The sequence below is a fragment of the Salmo salar genome, chromosome ssa10, assembly GCF_905237065.1.
Source record: "Salmo salar chromosome ssa10, Ssal_v3.1, whole genome shotgun sequence".
In the NCBI taxonomy this organism is placed as follows: Eukaryota; Metazoa; Chordata; class Actinopteri; order Salmoniformes; family Salmonidae; genus Salmo; species Salmo salar.
Genome location: NC_059451.1, coordinates 16,534,049 through 16,556,402, shown reverse-complemented (window position 1 = coordinate 16,556,402; position 22,354 = coordinate 16,534,049). Strand labels below are relative to the sequence as shown.

At 43.6% G+C, this 22,354-nt stretch overlaps 2 protein-coding genes across 2 annotated transcripts; both read left to right on the top strand.

Annotated features, from left to right (window-relative positions):
* The first annotated feature begins 560 nt into the window (after positions 1 to 560).
* Positions 561 to 19,964, top strand: arrd3 (Arrestin domain-containing protein 3). The gene is given in 3 exon segments (NM_001141136.1): positions 561 to 759; positions 965 to 1,224; positions 19,745 to 19,964. Coding segments are annotated over 2 exon segments (306 nt in total). The 5' UTR covers positions 561 to 759; position 965; the 3' UTR covers positions 19,792 to 19,964.
* LOC106613622 (arrestin domain-containing protein 2) lies at positions 6,171 to 10,574 on the top strand. Its single transcript, XM_014216073.2, has 7 exons — positions 6,171 to 6,909; positions 7,549 to 7,618; positions 7,783 to 8,033; positions 8,145 to 8,401; positions 8,587 to 8,749; positions 8,879 to 9,033; positions 9,136 to 10,574. Exons 1-7 carry the CDS (start codon positions 6,636 to 6,638, stop codon positions 9,187 to 9,189), a joined length of 1,224 nt encoding a protein of 407 aa, XP_014071548.2. The 5' UTR covers positions 6,171 to 6,635; the 3' UTR covers positions 9,190 to 10,574.
* Positions 19,965 to 22,354: the final 2,390 nt, after the last annotated feature.

Genomic DNA, 22,354 nt, shown 5'->3' with positions numbered 1-22,354 from the left:
TGAACGAGGAGCATGGCTTTGTGTGTTGTAATGTATGACGTGAAGCGGACGCTGAGTATGCCTGGAGCTGGCCTTGTATCCAACTTCAAGTCTATGACTATCAGTATTTCAGCATCAATTTCATTTCAATCTTTGTTTAACAACACTTTGCATCCATGTGGTTACCCATAATTGACCTCTAATATTGACATTAGGTGTTTATGTGTGTGTAAAGTAAGCTATATGATCCTGTGTTTTGTGCATGTGAATCCGGTAGCCCTGATTATTCAACAATTTTAGTGAATGCACAATTACTATCCGATAGAATATGGGAAAATATTCCATGTTCACACTATATTTTCATCAATATATATATACCTGCAACTATTAAATATATTGTATTTGATTTATTCCATGCATTGATATCTTACGCATCCAATGCATTATATCTTATCGATGTATACCCAAAAGGCTGAGAAATCATGAAAACATTAGACACGGAAGTTAGTGCACTCATGTAGCCCGGAGGGAGGGGACAGTAATCTCTGTAGCGAATCATCTCGTAAACCAATGAATTTCCAGGCACTGAAAACAGTGGTCGCTTTCTGGCCACACTCGTAAACACTAGTGGACGGCGTGACTCGCATGTGCTTTTTTCTTGTTTGTGTATGTTAAAGAAAAACCCATTCGTACTTGAGCATAGAAATTATGTGGTAGAAACATTGTAACAATATAAATATTACAGTGAAGAACTCAAATCCACCATCCCATGTTTTGAAGGTAGGTTTGGTTTGTGTTCTTTGACAGAACTTTGGTCTGCTGGTGTGAATTATTTCATTCAAAAACGGTAACATTTAGTATAGGCAGGTCCGTGTGATTATGCACAATTCATGTTTTCTTTTCACAAACAACACGGCTCCATCAGGTATTTGTGTCACGGGCTACATTTTCTTGTGGTAATAATTCATACATTTTCCCTCCAAAGAATGACTTTCAAGACAATTAAACGTTTTAAACTGGAGTTGGACGAGCCGGACGATGCTGTGTATGCCAGCGGCGAGATAGTGTCAGGACAGGTCGTTTTAGAGCTCAACAGGGAGACGAAAGTGTACTCCATGAAGGTCATTGGAAGAGGGGTTGCCACTGCCCACTGGCTTGAGGATCACAGTGTGGGCATGAATGCAGTTTACAACGACTACACCTCCAAGATCACCTACTTTAGGAAGAGACAACATCTCATCCGAGGTAATTCTTCTGCATTTCTGGAAAAATCACACTGGTTATTTGTCAACGGATTTTTGTTATATCTCAACCATGTTAAAATGTTCAAAAGGATTAGTATCTATTGATTTCCTATTCATGCAATTATCCAAATTAAAATTCTAATTTCGAGCCCATGAATGGAACTAATTAATTGCATGGTAAAAAGCATGCATCTCTAAAAGTAGGGCACCTTGGATTTGACCAAGCTTACTGTAGGACACAGGAAATATGGAAACACTAAAGACGCAGGCCCTACTTTGGGTTATAAAACATAAAACACAAATCTATTAGAAAATGACTTCCTTAGAGGCACCGTAGAATAACACCAGACTGGAAAATAGTTGACAGCATGAACTTAATATGTACAATTCTGTTGTGTGTGAATGAAGCTCACTTGTAGCAGCAACGTACTTCTAGGGATTGGATCTAGGCCATCAGACTGGCAGGTAAATAAATGCAGGACTGGTGGAGTTAATGTTTCACTAGAAAGTCAGCTGGCATGCATGGCTTGCCTTGACAATCAAATCACATGCGCCGAATACAACAGGTGTAGACCTTACAGTGAAATGCTTACTTACAAGGCCTTAACCAACAATGCTGTTTTAAGAAAAATAAGTGTTAAATAAAAATAGATAAGTAAAAAATAAAACAACAAAGAAAAATAACAAATAATTGAAGAGCAGCAGTAAGATAACAGCAGCGAGGCTATATACAGGGGGTACCGGTACAGAGTCAATGTGTGGGGTCACAGGTTAGTCGAGTTACTTGAGGTAATATGTACATGTAGGTAGAGTTAAAGTGACTATGCATAGATGATAAACAGCAGCGTAAAAGAGGGGTTGGGGGAGGGGGGCAATGCAAATAGTCAGGGTAGCCATTTGAGTAGCTGTTCAGGAGTCTTATGGCTTGGGGGTAGAAGCTATTAAGAAGCCTTTTGGACCTAGACTTGGCACTCCGGTACAGCTTGCATGTGGTAGCAGAGAGAACAGTCTATGACTAGGGTTGAGGGAGTCTTTGACAATTTTTAGGGCCTTCCTCTGACACCGCCTGGTATAGAGGTCCTGGAAAGCAGGAAGCTTGGCCCCAGTGATGTACTGTGTCGTATGCACTACCCTCTGTAGTGTCTTGTGGTCGGAGGCCGAGCAGTGATGCAACCAGTCAGGATGCTCTCAATGGTGCAGCTGTAGAACTTTTTGAGGATCTGAGGACCCATGCCAAATCTTTTCAGTCTCCTGAGGGGGAATAGGCTTTGTCGTGCCCTGTTCACGACTGTCTTGGTGTATATGGACCATGATAGTTTGTTAGTGATGTGGACACCTTAACTTGAAGCTCTCAACCTGCTCCACTACAGCCCCGTCGATGAAAATGGGAGCGTGCTCGGTCCTCCTTTTCCTGTAGTCCATAATCATCTCCTTTGTCTTGATCACGCTGAGGGAGAGGTTGGTATCCTGGCACCACACGGCCAGGTCTCTGACCTCCTCCCTATAGGGTGTCTCATCATTGTTGGTGATCAGGCCTACCACTGTTGTCTCGTCGGCAAACTTAATGATGGTGTTGGAGTCGTGGGTGAACAGGGAGTACAGGAGGGGACTGAGCACACAACTCTGAGGGGCCCCCGTGTTGAGGATCAGTGTGGCAGATGTGTTGTTACCTACCCTTGCAACCTGGGGGCAGCCCGTCAGGAAGTCCAGGATCCAGTTGCAGAGGGAGGTGTTTAGTCCCAGGGTCCTTAGCTTAGTGATGAGCTTTGAAGGCGCTATGGTGTTGAACGCTGAGCTGTAGTCAAAGAATAGCATTCTCACATAGGTGTTCCTTTTGTCCAAGTGGGAAAGGGCAGTGTGGAGTGCAATAGAGATTGCATCATCTATGGATCTGTTGGGGCGGTATGCAAATTGGAGTGGGTCTAGGGTTTCTGGGATAATGGTTGTTGATTTGAGCCATGACCAGCCTTTCAAAGCACTTCATGGCTACAGACGTGAGTGCTACGGGTCAGTAGTAATTTCGGCCGGTTACCTTAGTGTTCTTGGGCACAGGCACTATTGTGGTCTGCTTGAAACATGTTGGTATTACAGACTCAGTCTGGGACAGGTTGATAATGTCAGTGAAGACACTTGCCAGTTGGTCAGCGCATGCTCGGCGTACACGCCCTGGTAATCCGTCTGGCCCTGCGACCTTGTGAACGTTTACCTGTTCAAAGGTCTTGCCCACATCGGCTACGGAGAGCGTGATCACACAGTCATCCGGAAAAAGCTGATGCTCTCATGCATGCTTCAGTGTTGCTTTCCTCAAAGCGAGCATAGAAGTAATTTAGCTCGTCTGGTAGGCTCGTGTCACTGTGCAGCTCGCGGCTGTGCTTCCCTTTGTAGTCTATAATAGTTTGCAAGCCCTGCCACATCCGACAAGTGTCGGAGCCGGTGTCCAATCCAAACCAGATGCATATTTTAGGACAATTGCCAGATAAATGAGGCGAATAGGCCAACCAATAGGGTCATTGTATCAACAAAACGTACAGCCTGGTTTGAAATATAAGTATTTTGGGTCACTCTTTACATTGTACTGATACCTTGGAGATATTTGCATCATTGCACTTGTTTGTCCTGTGTGAGCGTTTGTATTTGCATTGTATGTACAGTACCAGTCAAAAGTTTGGACACCTACTCATTCAAGTCCTGGTTAAGAGAATGCCAAGAGTGTGCAAAGCTGTCATCAAGGCAAAGGGTGGCTACTTATCTATTTGGTTACTACATGAAATCATATGTGTTATTTCATAGGTTTGATGTCTTCACTATTATTCTGCAATGTAGAAAATATTCAAATTAAAGAAAAACCCTGCAATGAGTAGGTGTGTCCATTCTTTTGACTGGTACTGTACATGCTGCTGACCTCTTGACAGGCCGCCTTCTCTAACCTCAAGGTTAAATTAAAGTGGATTTAGCTAATGTTATAACATGTAACTACACTAACTACCATGTACAGCTGAGTAATTGCATGGTTACATAAAGTTAGTATAGCAGAGGGGCAGCTTAATATAAGTGTTGGCCAGTTTTTATATGTGGATAGGCTAATTATGATACATTTCCCAGAGAATAACAGGAAGTTATTTATTGGATGGTGTTCAAAACATAATTTACATGTCATACTCAGTGCTTGACTTGGAATAAAATAGGTGCCAGCACTCATTTTGTGTGCCGGTACTGTTTATATTTAGGTGCAGGAACTCCACAATACTTTTGAGATAATAATCTATAAGAGGTGCAGGAACTCAAGCAGTGAAAATTTGAGGTGCCGGGTATTGAACGCCGATGAACTCCTGCCCAAGTCAAGCGCTGATCATACTGATAAACCTTGACGTATTTTGATTTAACCAAGTCAGGTATCTCACAGAACTTCATATTTTCCTTCACAGAGCCAAAGTAAATGTCTACATTTTGGTTTGATTGTGGACTTGTTTTGATTATTGTAGGTTTAATCAGAAAAGGAGCATGACCATTTACTTTCTGAGTCTCGCTCTTGGGTTTTTGACACTTTCTCTTTCATTATGACTGTTAGACTGTAAATAGTGGTTTTGGAATGTATAAACTAAAGTGAAAGAAAAAGTGAGTGGAGAAACCCAAGAAGAGGCAAAGACCGAAGACGGCTGCTAGCCTGAAAAGGTGTGGGGGTTTAAAATGAATGCTGCCTCTGTCTCTCAGGTAACAAGGCAAAAACATGTGGGAGCAGCTAGATTAACAACCTCTACAGGAAGTTGTTGAAATACACCCCAACAGTCCTTTGCTATTTGCCTCGAGTCTGACTAATAATTCCTAAATGGCTGGGACTTCAGGGTGCAGGCATTTGTCAAATGAATCTTTAATCATGGGAAGTCAGTTGGGAAATAGCTTGTGAAGTGCAGTCCTATTTCATTATAAAAGCAATGTGAGTAAACATATTCTGTGGACATCTTATCTCATTTCATAGGTCATATAAACGTAGCTTTTTCCCCATGGTCAGATAGAATTGCAGAATAGTTTTACTCCCTTCATGACATTAGTTTGGTTGATTTGGTTTTGAGACATTTCATGTTGAGACTGATACTGCAGCTGTCTTTGGTCGTCTGATAAATGTGTAAAGATGCCGTCCATGTTCATTGCAATAAACTAGACTGTGTCTTTCATGTATTCTTTGTGTGAATACACTCTGGCTTAAGTCCTGCTGTTTGTGTGCCTTAAGCCAGACCCCCGAAAAACATAGCTATAGCCTTCTATACATAACTTGGCACTCTACCAAGATAGGTCTGTTCTGAACACATATATACACGGTGTTAACTTTGTTAGTGTGATGAGGCTGCAGACCATTCATTATTTGATACAACGTGGGTGTAGAAGTCCAAAATCATACTTTGTGCAGACATGCAGGCATACATGGTTTTTATCTCATCGGCCCAGCAATTACAGGAAGTCTAGAGTCAGAGCTCACTGAAGTTGATTACACACTTTTTAAGTTCTCATATAGCCACCAGGAGGCGGTTGATATCATAAAGTTGCACAGTACTGGTACTAGTCTGTATTCCATGACAAAGCCCAGCTGTTGCATGTGTCGTTCACACCACAGGAGGCAGTATATAACCCTCACATACTTTCAGGAAACAAATAAGTAAACAACTTTGTTTTTTGGGACATCATTTCACCCCTGATTTTGCAATCTAGAGGGCCTGGAACTAAATGTTCTGTAAGATATGATCGATGTATTTGTATTGCAAGCAGATGTACTTAAATGTACTTTTCATGTTTATGCGCATTCACTTTTTCATTATTGCTTTTACTTGAAGTGGTAGGCTATATGAAATAGTAAAAAAAATGTTTCATGATCGTTCATACTGGGCGTTAGAGACTTTTCTAATCATCATCATGTCTAAGAAAATCAATTTTGCAAGCTGTGCATGTTCTGTTTCTTGGAAATAACGTATAGACCGCATGTACAGAATGTTAAAAATGGACATGAGCTAAAGCGAAAATAAATACCTTTGCACGATAGTACAATGTGAAACTATTTTGTCAAATGGGAGGATCTTTGCAGTCTTCAGGCATGCTCAGTTAAGTCTGTTTTTGTCTAAGAACCTGTAACCATCAATCACCACTGTTTTCTCCGCTCGCTCGGAGCACTCCACGCCCAGGGAATATGTTTGTCAGCCTGCTACAATCTATGCATGGCACCTTACGTAATAAATTCGGAGATCCCGCCTCCTTTCACTTCATGCAAAAAGGAGCTGTGGCCGACTCCACTGCAACAGTTTTGTGTAGCGACAAGCCAGAAGGCAGTGAAGAGACGACTGAAACATTCAACGTTTTTTTTTTGACAACTTGAACAAGAGCATTTTAGCGAAAGTATTCCATTTGGAATTAACACGCCTCAAGATGATTTTCGGCAAATTGAAAAAGTTTGACATCGTCTTTGACTCTCCAGAAATCGACTCTCCTCCGGTCTTCAGCAGTGGGGACGTGGTGTCTGGAAAAGTTGTTTTGGACCTCGCAGGGGAATGTAAAGTGGAGTCGTTGAAGTTGCACGCCGAAGGTTTCGCTAAAGTGTATTGGACCGAGTCTCGTTCGGCTGGGTCTAGTACTGCTTATACTCAAAACTACAGCGACGAAGTGGAATATCTCAACCGAAGAGAAGTGCTTTTGCAAGCAGGTTAGTCATTCACTCTTTCTCTGAATGTAAGCAGTAGTGTTCCATGCTATGTTACTCTCCGGACAAACCACCTCGAGCAAATTTCACTCAAGAGAAAAGTATTTTATTGTACACAAGTGCGTTTTGTGGGGGGTTTCTCTCATGAGGTTGTATTTTGTTATAATTTATTAGCTTTGAATTATTATTTTTTTTTTTTTAAAGGTCCAAGTGTTGTCAATGCAAGTTAGATTCACTCTAAAAGGGGATTCTGTCTCAGTGCTGCCATAAATAATATAACATTGAACAAATTAACCCACAAATCAAGGGCCTGCAAATACCCATTTAAGAGCTCCAGGGTTGACAAAAATCTGTTCTCTGGACAGTGAAAAGGAACCTCCCCTGCAAGTAGTATAGAGAAAGGTGGTACTTAATCACTCTTAACGTTTTAATATTGGATAAATATGGTGCTCTTGTTTGAGGAGAAAAGAGTAACTTCAGTTGCAGTTCACTGTAATGAAAAATTGAGCTCAGTGACTTATCCAATATTTATTTTAGGTAGTACATAGCATTGGAAAGCAAAAGGCCCTCTTTCAGTAATCAATGAATGTATCAGAAGTTGTTACAAAACATTTAATGCTTGTTTTATTAATTTATTTTCAGATAATGGCGAGCTCATCCTCCTCCCTGCTGGAAGACATGAATTTCCATTTAGTTTCCAGTTGCCTGACGAGTAAGTATCCCCTTCTGGAATGAATGGTTTCGGTTCAGTATTAGCATACAGTAATGCACTGTGTTGATTGCAAATGTTGATTGCATTTGATTTGGGCCTATGATATCATCACATCTTACTAAAGAACAACTAAGGTCTAATCAATTGATGTTTTACTTTAACAGGACACTGGTAACATCTTTCGAAGGCAAGCATGGCAGCGTCCGCTACTGGGTGAAGGTGAAGCTGCACAGGCCCTGGGCTACAGTGAGGAAGATCAAGAAGGAGTTCACAGTCATTGAGCCCATTGACATCAACACACCAGCATTATTGGCCCCCCAAGCTGGCAGTAAAGACAAGATGGCACGGGTTTGGTACCACAACTTTGGACAGGTGTCAATAACTGCCAAGATCGATCGTAAAGGTTACACACCAGGTAAGAACCAACCATATCCTTTAACCCTAGTGGCCTGAACTAAGCAAATACTTATAACTGTTTTTAACTGAACCAAATGTAATGACGCAGCCTCTATTCTCCATCTTCCAGGTGAGGTGATTCCTGTCTTTGCTGAGTTTGACAATGCCACCTCACGCTCTGTGGTGCCCAAGGCCTACATCACACAGACGCAGACGTTCCTCGCCCGGGGCACCATGAAGCAGAAGCGGGCGGTGGTGGCCACGCTTAGTGGCGACGTGGTGGGAGCCCAGCGTAGGGAGACCTGGCATGGCCGCGCCATCAAGATCCCACCCGTTGGGCCCTCCATCCTGCAGTGCCGCGTCATCAAAGTGGAATACATGCTCAGGGTGAGTTCACTCCCTAGACAGAGAATGGAAAGCACTTAATTCACGTTTATTAGGTTTTCCTTGTTGAGTGTATGTCTTATTGATAATGAAAAGCTAATTAGAGTTCAGTCGTTAGTGGTTTTACCCCTACTGAAGAGTCCATGTTACTGTAGTTCTAAAAGCTTTCTCCCCACTCCACCACTTAGGTATGTGTGGATGTTCCTGGGACCTCTAAGTTGTGCCTGGAGCTGCCGCTGGTGATGGGCACCATCCCCCTGCATCCCTTCGGCAGCCGCACCTCTAGCGTCAGCAGCCAGTACAGTGTCAACCTGGAATGGCTCCGCATGGCCATCCCTGAGCAGCCTGAGCGTAAGTGTCTGTCTCATTGTAAACAAGACTTAACATGTTCCCCAAAGCTAAATGCCAAACCCCCTGGAAATCTCCAACCTTAGGGAAAATAGTTGACTCATCTGTCCCCTCTTTCCCTCCCCCATACAGCTCCTCCTGACTACAGCTCTGTGGTGACTGATGAGGAGGCTGAGCAGAACACTATGGCCCACCGTCCTGAGGAGGACCTCAGTGGGATCATGGAGCACCCACTTAGGGCCTTTGTCCAGGAGTTCCGCTTCCGACCCCCTCCGGTGTACTGCGAGGTGAGCTAGCACCACTTAGAATACTCTGTGATTTAACTGAACTCTACACTTCATGACCCAATGTGCCTTATTGAAACGTATACCTTTGTTTTGCGCCTGCAGGTCGACCCAAACCCTCAGCCCCTCAACATGAGACGTCGCTGCATGACGTGTTGAACCAACCACTTGAGCGTCACGCGATGACCCGACTTAATTGCGCGAAGTGATTTGTCTTCTCCTGGATTACTATCCGAAACTGGCTACCCAGTCCCAAGATGTGACCTCTGTTGTTAGTAGGGACTAAGAGTACCGCTGAGAAGGTGGAAGAGGAGATGGAGACGACAGGACCTGGTTGTGGAGGAAGCCCTTTTTTAAAAAAGAAAGATGGACATGTTATGTTGAGCAACAAAAGGAAATAACTTGTCCCATGGCTCCTGTCCTCCAAAGTGATTTTGGCTCTGGATGAGGAAACGGAGCCCCTCCTGCCAATCAATGATTCCCACACAATAAATGTTTTGTGTTTTTTATGGAATTTGAGGAAATATTGGGGGAGAATCACTTGATTTTTGTAAGGGGGAGAGTTGGAGATGATACCTAAAACCTTAAAGAATGCTATGTGATATGAAGAAGTAATCAGCTGGCTTGATGTTGAGGCATCTGTAATACCTAACTCCCCTTTGCCTTGTAACATATAGCCTAGATGTCAACCTGCGTTATGTATGATGACTCAATCATGATGTTCCCATGACTACTTCTACTGATAGTCAAGTAAATGAGTTTCAAGTAAGCACTTTTTCCGAGAAGTCATGGTTTGGTGAAGAGGAGTTGAGTCAGCAGGTTTAGATATTAAGCCGATGTGCACAGGTAATACTATGCAAAAGGGAAAGCCTGCCGTATCTGCAAATGAACTGAAATGATTGCGTGAGCGACTGATGCAGCAGCTATCCTCTGTATGGAGCTGTTCAACGTATTCTGAATGTTACTATAACAGTACTGGATGAAGAAACTAAGTGAATTTCTTTGTATGTGGATGAATTCAAGAGGAATTGGGGTTGCGTAAAAGCTAGTTCTTTAGCACAAACCTATGCATAGTGTCTTCTCAAGTAGAGACTAGTACTGATTTATGACCGTTCACAACAATGATAAGAGGAAGAAACGTGTGAGTCTGTTTTGAAGCTGCTTCAGGCTCAAATGATTTGTTTTAGAAGCAGCTAAAGAGGAAATGGCTGAGCCATGTGGTTTGTGCGTTTGTCTCAACCCAGATGCCTGTGCCTTGATGTTTATAAATGTCTGCAGAACATTTGTTCAGCGTTACATTAAGCCTTACGTTGATGTCACTTTGAAGTGTACAAAAGAACATTCCAAGAAATTACTGAGGACTTTGACCTCATTTCCAAATAGTGGAGAGAATGGTGGCTTCAGGTCAGCAACGCAGCTTTGGTGTCATGCTCAGTGCAGCACACACCTTAAATGGAATGTATTTTATACAAATGCCATTGTTGATTCACAGAACTTGCCAAAGTTTTTGTAATTCTTGTTTCTAATAAAAACACTGACACAGATTTTTGTGTTTTCTGTCAACTCATTTCTTAATTTACCTCATTCTATTTGAATAGATGATTGAGTGCCATCTCAAGAAGAGGATATTAAAGCTTCCTTTTCAACAGCTACTCGTTGACGTGCTTAAGAAACATGACTGGGCAGGGGAATTCTGGTGAAAAGAAATTCGGTCACGTTTAACTTTTTCAACATCCACACATTTGAACCATAATGGGAATTGAATATCTTTGACCAAACTTAAAGGTCCAGGTAACCTGAAACCTCATGAATTTTCTTTTTGTTCTGCTACATTCTACTGTCTTTTTTTGGAACATCATGTACAGTAGTTTTGTGTGCCCAGGCAGCACTGCGGGCATGGTTCATCTGAAGAACACTTCTCTTACTCAGGCATCAGGCCATGAAAACAATAATTGTTAAGTGGTAGTGGGTGTATATTTTTACATTGTACAGTTACAATTTAGCTTTTCTGGCTATTCCTGCAGCCTTTGGCAGATGTTGGGGTCTTACAATTGTTTAATACATACAAGAACAGGATGGAAGGATAGCAGTGGCCTGCTACAGAGTTTCTGACTTGATTTCTTGGTCTTATCAAAACTCCATCTGTGACTGGTTTACGAAACAAAACCTTCAATATCTTGTGTGAGGTAGATGCATTATAAACTCCTTCACAGGAAACAGCATATGTGACCTAGTAGGCCTACAATCTGCAGTGAAAGAGGAAACAGAATACCAAGATGGTGTTATTAATTAGACAGGCCATCAAGGATAACAAATTCATAAAAACAGCCAGTTTCAAAACCTGACCGAAATAGACGTTTCCATCTCTCACCAAACCTATTGGGACAGGCCCTGGCTGGTGCCGGTGGTGAGTTGGTGGCTTGACACGCAAGGCAAAACATTTGATATATGTTGTCTTGACAAATTGCAATAAGCGGTTATGGCACACAGTTGAAGTCAGAAGTTTACATACACTTAGGTTGGAGTCATTAAAACTTGTTTTTAAACCATTTCTTGTTAACAAACTATAGTTTTGCCAAGTCGATTAGGACATTACCTTGTGCATGACACAAGTCATTTTTCCAACAATTGTTTACAGACAGATTATTTCACTTATAATTCACTGTATCACAATTCCAGTGGGTCAGAAGTTTACATACACTAAGTTGACTGTGCCTTTAAAAAACTTGGAAAATTCCATAAAACGATGTTATGGCTTTAGAAGCTTCTGATAGACTAATTTCCATAATTTGAGTCAATTGGAGGTGTACCTGTGGATGTATTTCAAGAAATGCCTTCAAACTCAGTGCCTCTTTGCTTGACATCATGGGAAAATCAAAAGAAATCAGCCAAGACCTCAGATAAAAAGACTTCTACAAGTCTGGTTCATCCTTGGGAGCAATTTCCAAACGCCTGAAGGTACCAAGTTCATCTGTTCAAACAATAGTACGCAAGTATAAACACCATGGGACCACGCAGCCGTCATACCGCTCAGGAAGGAGACGCGTTCTGTCTCCTAGAGATGAACATACTTTGGTGTGAAAAGTGCAAATCAATCCCAGAACGACAGCAAAGGACCTTGTGAAGATGCTGGAGGAAACGGGTACAAAAGTATCTATATCCACAGTGAAACGAGTCATATATCGACATAACCTGAAAGGCCTCTCCGCAAGGAAGAAGCCACTGCTTCAAAACCACCATAAAAAAGCCAGACTACGGTTTGCAACTGGACATGGGGACAAAGATCGTACCTTTTGGAGAAATGTCCTCTGGTCTGATGAAATAAAAATAGACCTGTTTGGCCATAATGACCATCGTTATGTTTGGAGGAAAAAGGGGGAGGCTTGCAAGCTGAAGAACACCATCCCAACCGTGAAGCACGGGGTGGCAGCATCATGTTGTGGGGGTGCTTTGCCTCAGGAGGAACTGGTGCACTTCACACAATAGATGGAATCATGAGGAGGAAAATGATGTGGATTTATTGAAGCAACATCTCAAGACATCAGTCAGGAAGTTAAAGCTTGGTCGCAAATGGGTCTTCCAAATGGGCAATGACCCCAAGCATACTTCCAAAGTTGTGGCAAAATGGCTTAAGGACAACAAAGTCATCACAAAGCCCTGACCTCAATCCTATAGAGAATTTGTGGCAGAGCTGAAAAAGCGTGTGTGAGCAAGGAGGCCTAGAAACCTGACTCAGTTACACCAGCTCTGTCAGTAGGAATGGACCAAAATTCACCCAACTTATTGTGGGAAGCTTGTGGAAGGCTACCCGAAACTTTTGACCCAAGTTAAACACTTTAAATGCAATGCTACCAAATACTAATTGAGTGTATGCGAACTTCTGACCCACTGGGAATGTGATTAAAGAAATAAAAGCTGAAATAAATCATTCTCTCTACTATTATTCTGACATTTCACATTCTTAAACTGAAGTGGTGATCCTAACTGACCTAAGACAGGGAATTTTTACGAGGATTAAATGTCAAGAATTGTGAAGAACTGAGTTGAAATGTATTTGGCTAAGGTGTACATAAACTTCCGACTTCAACTGTATCATCAACAAACAGGGGATTGACTCCTCTTACTTGGTGTCTGTCTGCCCAGTGTGTCAAGAGAAGAGAAGGGGGATTCTCCCATTGGAATGATGCTGTGGTCTGCTGTTAGGCAAATTCCTCATGGAGCAATTAGGAATAGAGCTTGAGATTCGGGACGTCGGCAGCACACTGGACTGCCTTGTGTGTCTTCATGTCAGCTCGTCCTCACATAATGGGATCTGCACTGAGTGTTTAGCAGAACGAAGAGGAAGAGGGGAATGTACAGCAGGAGTCTCTCATTTCCCATTAAAGGAATATGTTGGGGCTTACTGTAAAGACTGACTTTTCTTCTCGTCACTGTCCTGGGGTTTTCTGTTGTGTCTGTCCGAGTGTGTTTTCTCAATTGTTATATTGGTTAGTCATAGTGTAGTGGCAGCCTGACAGCATTCTGTGTGAGTGTGTGTGTATTGCTTTAATTATCATGTGAATTTCACGTATTAACTGCCAGAGATATTGTAAACAACCAGCCAACAAGCCCAAAATCTTGGCTGATTATGCACGGCAGACACGGAAAGACAAACAAACTCAACCTCATGGTCAAGGTTTTGGTCCAAATAAACACCTTTCAGGCATCCAATGTAGCACTGTGTTGGTACACTGTAGCGTCACAACGAAGCTACAAAGTGTTATTACTTTCCCTGCCCTCTGTCTTTATCTGCTCTACACGAGAGACAGGAAGCCAACAGGGCCAATCAGGAAACGTAGCAGAGTGGCACGTACACATGAGAGGAGATGTCGCCAGGCCAGGTTGTCAAGGTTGCCAGGAGGAAGTTGCTTTCCCTGTTTTATATATTTAACCTATCATATTCCACATTGGCTGGCATCCAGGCGATCACAACAACATCTCAGAATTGTAGACTGCCAGGTTGCAAAACATTTGTCTCTGGAAGCTCGACAGTGGCATTGGAAGACATAGCATCGCCATTGTTGTTGTCGTTGTACCTCATTGGGAATGTCAGGCAATTTGTGTGCAGATAGAAACGTCCACGGTCGCAAAATGTTTTGTCTCGAGCAAGAGAGCTTGACATTCCTTTCCAATACGGAGTATCTGTATCTGCTTTGTGTGTCTGTGTGTTTGTGTGCATCTCAACATTTGCGTTGTGTGCAAGAGAGCAATATGTAGCCTACTGGATAGAAAGAAATATGAATGAATGACTTTTATATTTAAAGGGCACTGGGGCAGTTCAGCAGACATGCAAAGCCTGTATTTTGTAGCAAATTATGTTCTCAATTGTAACCACACACAGGATGACATACAGTGCATTCAGAAAGTAGTCAGACCCCTTGACTTTTTCCACATTTTGTCATGTTACAGCCTTATTCTAAAATGGATTCAATATTTCATTTGAGACATTTTTCAAATGTACTAAAAATAGAAATATCTTATTTACATAAGTATTCAGACCCTTTGATATGAGACTCGAAATTGAGCTGAGGTGCATCCTGTTTCCATTGATCATCTTTGAGATGTTTCTACAACTTGATTGGAGTACACCTGTGGTAAATTCAATTGATTGGACATGATTTGGAAAGGCACACACCTGTCTATATAAGGTCCCACAGTTGACAGTGCATGTCAGAGCAAAAACCAAGCCATGAAGTTGAAGGAATTGTACATAGAGCTCAGAGACAGAAGGGTCATACCCAAGAAGCCTCAAGGCTGCCAAATGTGCTTCAACAAAGTACTGAGTAAAGGGTCTGAATTGTTTTATAAATTTGCTAAAAAACGAATAATGTAATACATTTTAGAATAAGGCTGTAACGTAACAAAATGTGGAAAAAGTCAAGGGGTCTGAATACTTTCCGAATGTACTGTACATAGCAGACTAGCTGTCTTCATTAGACTTACATAAGGCAGTAATGGAGACTTATTCAGTATTGTAACAAAGAGAAAAGACTGTTGAAGGACTTTCAATTGGACTATAGACTCCAAATAGGGAACTGACAATATCAAAATATCAAGCTTTTCATTTTCTCAATGTACTTAATATACAGTGCATTCAGAAAGTATTCAGACCCCTTGACATTTTCCACATTTTGTTATGTTACAGCCATATTCTAAAATGGATTAAATCATTTTCCCCCCTCATCAATCTGCACACAATACCACATAATGCCAAAGTGGCAACAGGTTTTCAATTGTTTTTGTACATTTATTATTAATAAACAACCTAAATACCTTATTTACATTAGTATTCAGACCCTTTACTATGAGACACGAAATTGAGCTCAGGTACATCCTGTTTCCATTGATCCTCCTTGAGATGTTTCTACAACTTGATTGGAGTCCACCTGTGGTAAATTCAACTGATTGGACAAGATTTGGAAAGGCACACAAATCAAATGTAATCACATTTTATTGGTCACATACACATGTTCAGCAGATGCTATTGTGGGTGGAGTGACATGCTTGCGTTTCTAGCTCCAACAGTGCAGTAATAGCTTACAAGAAATATCTAACAATTTCACAACAATACACACAAATCTAAGTAAAGGAATGGTATTAAGAATATATCAATATTTGGATGAGCAATGTCAGAAAAGCATACACTAAGATACAGTAGAATAGAATAGAATACAGTATATACATATGAGATGAGGAATGCAAAATATTTAAATATTATTAAAGTGATTAGTTTTCCATTAATAAAGTGGCCAATGATTTCAAGTATATAGGGCAGCAGCCTCTAATGTTCTAGTGATGGCTATTTAACAATCTGATGGCCTTCAGATAAAAGCTGTTTTCGGTTTCTCTGTCCCAGCTTTGATGCACCTGTACTGACCTCGCCTTCTGAGAGTGCCTGGAACCCGGCAGCCCTGTTTGATGCGTTCCTTCACGGATTATTGGAGGTGATTAAAGGCGAGCTCGCAGCCCGGGAGTTGCCCATGGACCTCAACTCCCTCACAGCCTTGACCATCCGACCATATGGGAATGTAGAGGGACAGGGAGTCTGTTCTCTATTGCCCTTGCTTGTCCTCGATTTCCATCTCACCTCCGAGGAATCCCGGAAACCCCAGAAGTCTACATTTCTGAGTGAATCCGATGTCACCCAGGTTCTCTTGGAAATCACAGAGGGCTGTCGACTCGTCTCCTCCAGAGCCCATGCAACTGGGTAGGGATAGATTGTCTCCTGCTGAGTGGTTACACAGACTAAACACCAAGAGCTGTCTGTATTGTGGAGCTATGGGACATTTCTTATCTACCTGCAAATTAAAAAACCAGGCTCATCAGTAAGTATGAGTACACTGGTGAGCCGCAAGGACCGTTTTCAATCGTAACCCCCTCTATGCTACCCTGTTGTGGGGAGTCCAAATCCATCATTGACTCTGGGGCCGACGAGAGCTTTATGGACAGTACCCTGGTGTTGGAGCTGGGTATCTTCACTCAACCCCTTTTCATCCCGATGGACGTCAGAGCGCTGGATGGGCGCTCTTTTGGCAGAGTCACCCACAATACGGTTCCTATACAGCTGTGAGTGTGAGGCATCAGTCTATGGAGTTTCTGCTCCTGGAGTCTCCTTATGTACCCATGGTTTTGGGGTTTTCATGGCTCCAGAGGCACAATCCCCTAACCGACTTGGCTACGGGTTCCATCCTTGGTTGGAGTCAGTTTTGCCATGCACATTCTCTGAAGCAGGTACAGCCTGCCCCGTGAAGTCTGCTGGCTTGGGTAAAGCCTCGGATCTCTTCGCAATTTCCGCAGAGTACCAGGACTTACGGGAGGTTTTCAAATCTGCCTACGCCACATCTCTTCCTCCGCATCAGCCCTACGACTGTGCTATCGACCTTCTCCCGGGTACTGCACCACCTCGGGGGCAACTTTATTCCCTGTCGGGTCCGGAGACCAAAGCGATGGAAGGGTATTTTGAGGACTTTCACGCTGCAGGGATTATGCGTCCATCTTCCTCCCCCGCCGGCGCAGGGTTCTTCTTTGTGGAGAAGAAGGACAAGACCCTGCGTCCGTGTATCGACTACCGGGGTCTTAATGACATTATGTTTAAAAACTGTTACCCGCTACCACTCATCTCCTCAGCTTTTGAGCCTCTCCAGGGGGCGGTCATCTTCTCCAAGTTGGACCTTCGGAACGCTTACCATCTGGTTCGGATATGGGAAGGTGACGAGTGGAAGACAGCCTTTAACACGGCTAGCGGGCGCAACGAGTACCTGGTGATGCCTTTCGGACTGACCAACGCTCCCACAGTGTTCCAGGCCCTGGACAATGATGTGCTACATGACATATTGAACTGATTTGTGTTTGTCTACCTCGACATCATCCTCATTTATTCCCGGTCAGCTCAGAGCACATCCTCCATGTCCGACAGGTCCTCCAGTGTCTCCTGGAGAACCAGCTTTTCGTGAAGGCGGAGAAATGTGAGTTCCATTGCTCCACCATCTACTTCCTAGGATACGTCATCGCTGAAGGGATCTTCAGACGGACCCTGACAAGGTGAGAGCGGTGGTGGATTGGCCTCAACCCACATCCAGACTGCAGCTGCAACGCATCCTGGGGTTTGCTCATTTCTACCATTGTTTCGACTACAGGAACCTTGCTTCCCCACTCTCTGCACTCAACTCTCCCAAGGTTCCATTCATATGGTCTCCAGCAGCTGACTGGGCATTCTCAGACCTCAAGCAGCAAATCACTACATTCCCATCTTAATCCATCCGTCCCTTCCCTCCACGGTAAGCTCCGGCTGGCCTCCTTCAACCACTCCCTGTTTCTCATCGCCCCTGGTCCCATATATCCTTGGACTTCGTCACGGGTATCCACACCACCGCCCTGCCCATTTTATCCCCCTTCCTAAGTTGCCCTCAGCTAAGGAGACGGCCCAGCTCATGGTGCAGCACATCTTCCGGATCCATGGACTTCCGAATGCGGTCCTCAGTTCTCATCCCGGATCTGGAAGGCGTTCTGCACCTTCATTGAATCGTCGGCCAGCCTGTCCTCTGGTTTTCATCCCTAGTCTAACGGGTCCAGTCGGAGCGAGCCAATCAGGACCTGGAGATGACTCTTCGTTGCCTCATCTCCACAAATCCCACCACCTGGAGCCAGCAACTCGTGTGGGTGGAATATGCCCTCAACACCTTTCCCTGTTCTGCTATGAGTCTCTCGCCTTTTTAGTGTTTCCTGTGATATCAGCCCCCGCTCTTCTCGGATCAAGAGGAAGAGGTCAGCATTCCTTCTGCCCATATGTTTGTCTGTCGCTGCCACCATACCTGGAAGAGAGCTCGGGTCGCTCTTCTCAAGATCACTTCCAGGTATAGACGACAGGCGGACCACCACCGGACCCCTGCTCCCCTCTACTGTCTTGGGCAGAGGGTATGGCATTCCACTCGGGATCTGGCCCTACGGGTGGAGCCCCGCAAACTCCCCCCCCCCCCCCCCGTTTTCTCGGCCCCATTCCCCATCTCTAAGGTCCTTAGCCCCTCTGCTGTCCGCCTTCTGTTGCCGCGCACCCTCTGCATACATCCCACTTTCCATGTATCTAGAATTAAACCCCTGTTTCACAGCCCTTTGTCTCCTGTTTCCTGACTGATTTGGATTACGACTTTTTGCCTGCTTTGACTTACCTTTTGCCTGCCCCTTGTATTATAATAAACTCTGAGACTCGTACTATACGCCTCCTGTGTCTGCCTCTGGGTTTTAGCCTTAGCCGTGATACTTCTATTCTATATTAGGTGTAGTCTATACAAATATAAACATAAATCATTGAACATGTTGTTATAAAGATGCATATAAAATATTGTTGAAACAATAGTTTTTCAGGACAAACTCTTAAAATGAATGATCAAGGAAAACAAATCCTGTATGCAAATATTCAAAGTTATTAATCACTTAACCTTTGTTCAATATGGCGGAAATGCTACATTTCCCAGAATGCATTAGTTTAAGCCTAAAGTTGAGGCCTTCAAAAAGAAGCCAAACAAATGAAATGATTGGTGGAAATATAATTGGCTATTCTAAGCACTAAGGTTAAAAACGTATATGAACATTGTTTCTAGAGAAATGTGATACATTCTTTGGTATCTGGTATCAGATTCAATTAAACTCTCATGTTCTATGACTGAGTGGAATAGGAGTCAATTCCAAAATTCTGAATTGTGCCCAACCCTGCCAGAGACACGTTTTAAGCAGCTCCCTGATAGCACACCGTATGACACCCCGGTGCCACTCGGGTTTTATTCAGCAAAGGTGGCGTGATGTCCAGGGACGAGGGGAGTGGAGTGTGTGTGTTTTGTTGACTCCGCCGGGTGCCCCAAAAGGGCTTCATGGATATCAATGTAACTTCAGAGGAGGGCGAGTCCAAAGCAGTTCATTATAGCTGCAGTGCTGTGGTGTTCTGTGCACAACTCTTTGAACTGTCCCCTAGAATATTATCTGGGGGTACAGCAAAACAACATTCAGGACCACCTTCAGGACCCTTGTTTATGCCAATATTTGCTCTCTTCCCTTGGCGTATTTTGATGGGGGTCATCTCTCCCCCAACAGATGTCAGCGCGTTGGCTCATATTAGGCTTGTTGTTTATTGCCCTTGCTGTCTTCCATTGTTTTCTGTGACTACAGTTCTCTTTGTTCACAGCTCTACATGACACTGAAAGGTCCACAAACAGCCTCCAAACAGAATGATGATGTCAGATGATGAATTCTAATTTCTAACAGCAGCTGAAGAATATAGGTGCAGGTCAGCTGCACCAAAATGCACCATTTTAGCCTACTATATAATATTACATACTACATAATGTATCAGCTATTGTAAGATAATTTTGCAATGCTTCTTTCAATAATTAAATATATCAGTCAATGTCAATGTGTCAATATTTCAATGTATTTTAACCATATACTGTATTTCAAAGGCATATTCAAGTTTATTTTCCTCCAAGTTGATTTTCCGCCGCACGCCAGGTCTAGAGGGGAACTGCAAAGCTCAATACATAATGTGACGAACACATGAAAGGAGTGCAGACAGGAATGTATTTTCTTCGGATGAAAGTAAGATTAGCACATAGTTTTCTCACGCTGGAAAATGAAAACAATGGCGGGTAAGCTGATGAGACAAGTTAGTTTTGACTTAAATGTATTGCTCAATAGACATGCTTCCAGGGAAAAGGAACACCATGTTCCATGAAAACAAGCCAGATGAAACCCAGTCCACAATGTCAACACATACTCGTGATTCTTATCCTATTGTGTACTGTACCATAACATATGCTGAAATGTTATGTCATTGAAATGTAAGTGAAGGGAATAATAATGAGATTACAGGCAATTCAAAAGTAGCCCTGCGGCTTTGAATACATCCTTTGACATTTGTTCTCAATTGCTGCATGTTCACATTGGCCCACCATACATAGAATAAAAACAATGACATCCAATTAAGCAAATTCACATCATAAATATCTGTAGGGTCAAGCAAACTGGCTTCCACCCAAGCAAATATAGGCCTGAATGATCAGTAGAGAATATCCATTCAAGCAAATATATTGAATGATCAGAGCTACTGTAATATACAGTTTTGTGTCACCAAATATACTTAATAATGACATGAACAGTTTAATTGTTCTCTCACTATTGTGTCAGACTGGAACCAGATATAATCTGATCCCTCTGGCTGGCTGTGACTGCTCTCCTGTGCAACAGGAGCCTTGTTTAATGCCCGGCCTCTGAATAAGCGATTCCATCTGCGATTAGCTGATAATCACAGTGAGTCAATACAGCTTTTCCTCATTGAGTCCCCTCACATCCCTGTTTTGGGATTTTCTTGGCTCCAGAAGCACAACCCTGATATTGACTGGACCACGGGTTCAACCTGGGTTGGAGCCCGTTCTGCCATTCACACTGCCTAAAGGCGGCGCAGTCTTCCCTGGAACGTCTGCCTCGGATCTCTCTGCCTTTCATGACCTCCTGGAGGTTTTCAGCAAGGCTTGTGCTACCTCCCTTCCTCCACATCATCCTTACAATTGTGCTATTGACCTCCTCCCGGGCACCACACCGCCTCAAAGCCAGCTATATTCCCTGTCTGGCCCTGAGACCATGGAGGAGTACATTTAGGACTCTCTGGCTGCTGGAAGCATTTGCCCTTCTGCCTCTCCTGCCAGCGCAGGGTTGTTCTTTGTGGGGAAGAAGGACAAGACCCTGCGTCCATGTATTGATTACCGGGGCCTCAATGACATCACGATCAAGAACCGGTACTCGCTACCACTCCTCTCCTTGTCTTTCGAACCTCTCCAGGGGGCTACCATCCTTTCAAAACTGGACCTCCGGAATGCCTACAACCTTGTTCGGATACGCGAAAGAGACGAGTGGAAGACAGCTTTCAACACAGCCAGTGGACACTATGAGTACCTGGTAATGCCGTTTGGACTCACCAACGCTCCCACTTTCATCCAGGCCCTGGTCTACGATGTGCTCCGGGACATGTTGAATCGTTTTGTTTTTGTCTACCTCGACGACATCGTTCTCCATGTTCGACAAGTCCTTCAGCACCCCCTGGAGAATCAGTTGTTTGTAAAAGCTGAGAAGTGCGAGTTCCCCCTCTCCGCTATCTCCTTCCTGGGATGTCATTACTGAAGGGAATGTTCAGATGGATCCTGAAAAGGTGAGAGCAGTGGTGGATTGACCCCAACCCACATCCAGGGTGCAGCTACAACGGTTTCTGGGGTTTGCTCATTTTTACCGCCGTTTCATTTGGGGCTACAGCAACCTGGCAGCCCCCCTCTCTGCACTCACCTCTCCCAAAGTACCGTTCACATGGTCCCCAGCAGCAGACAAGGCTTTTGTGGATCTCAAGCAGCAATTCACTACTGCCCTCATCCATCCGGATCCGACCCGTCAGTTTGTGGTGGAGGTTGACGCATCCTTTCCCAGCGATCCGTCCAGGACCAAAAGCTTCATCCCTGTGCCTTCCTGTCCCATCATCTCAACTCTGGAGAGGAACTACGACACTGGGAACCAGGAACTTCTAGCGGTTAAGATGGTTGTGGCGGCACTTGTTGAAAGGGACGGAACATCAATTTTTGTGATGTACTGATCATAACAATTTAAAATACCTCCGCACTGCCAAGCGCCTCAACTCAAGGCAAGCCCGTTGGGCCCTGTTATTTACCAGGTTCAATTTCACCATCTCCTACCGCCCAGGGTCCAAAAATGTGAAGCCGGACGACTTTTCCCGCCTGTACAGTTCCGCTGCCAC

Excerpts from the sequence above, each read along its gene's own strand:
- LOC106613622 (XM_014216073.2), top strand. The coding sequence starts at position 6,636 with ATGATTTTCGGCAAATTGAAAAAGTTTGACATCGTCTTTGACTCTCCA. Across the intron at positions 8,034-8,144 it reads TCGTAAAGGTTACACACCAG|GTGAGGTGATTCCTGTCTTT; the intron begins GTAAGAACCAAC and ends TCCATCTTCCAG. Across the intron at positions 9,034-9,135 it reads CCCCTCCGGTGTACTGCGAG|GTCGACCCAAACCCTCAGCC; the intron begins GTGAGCTAGCAC and ends TTGCGCCTGCAG.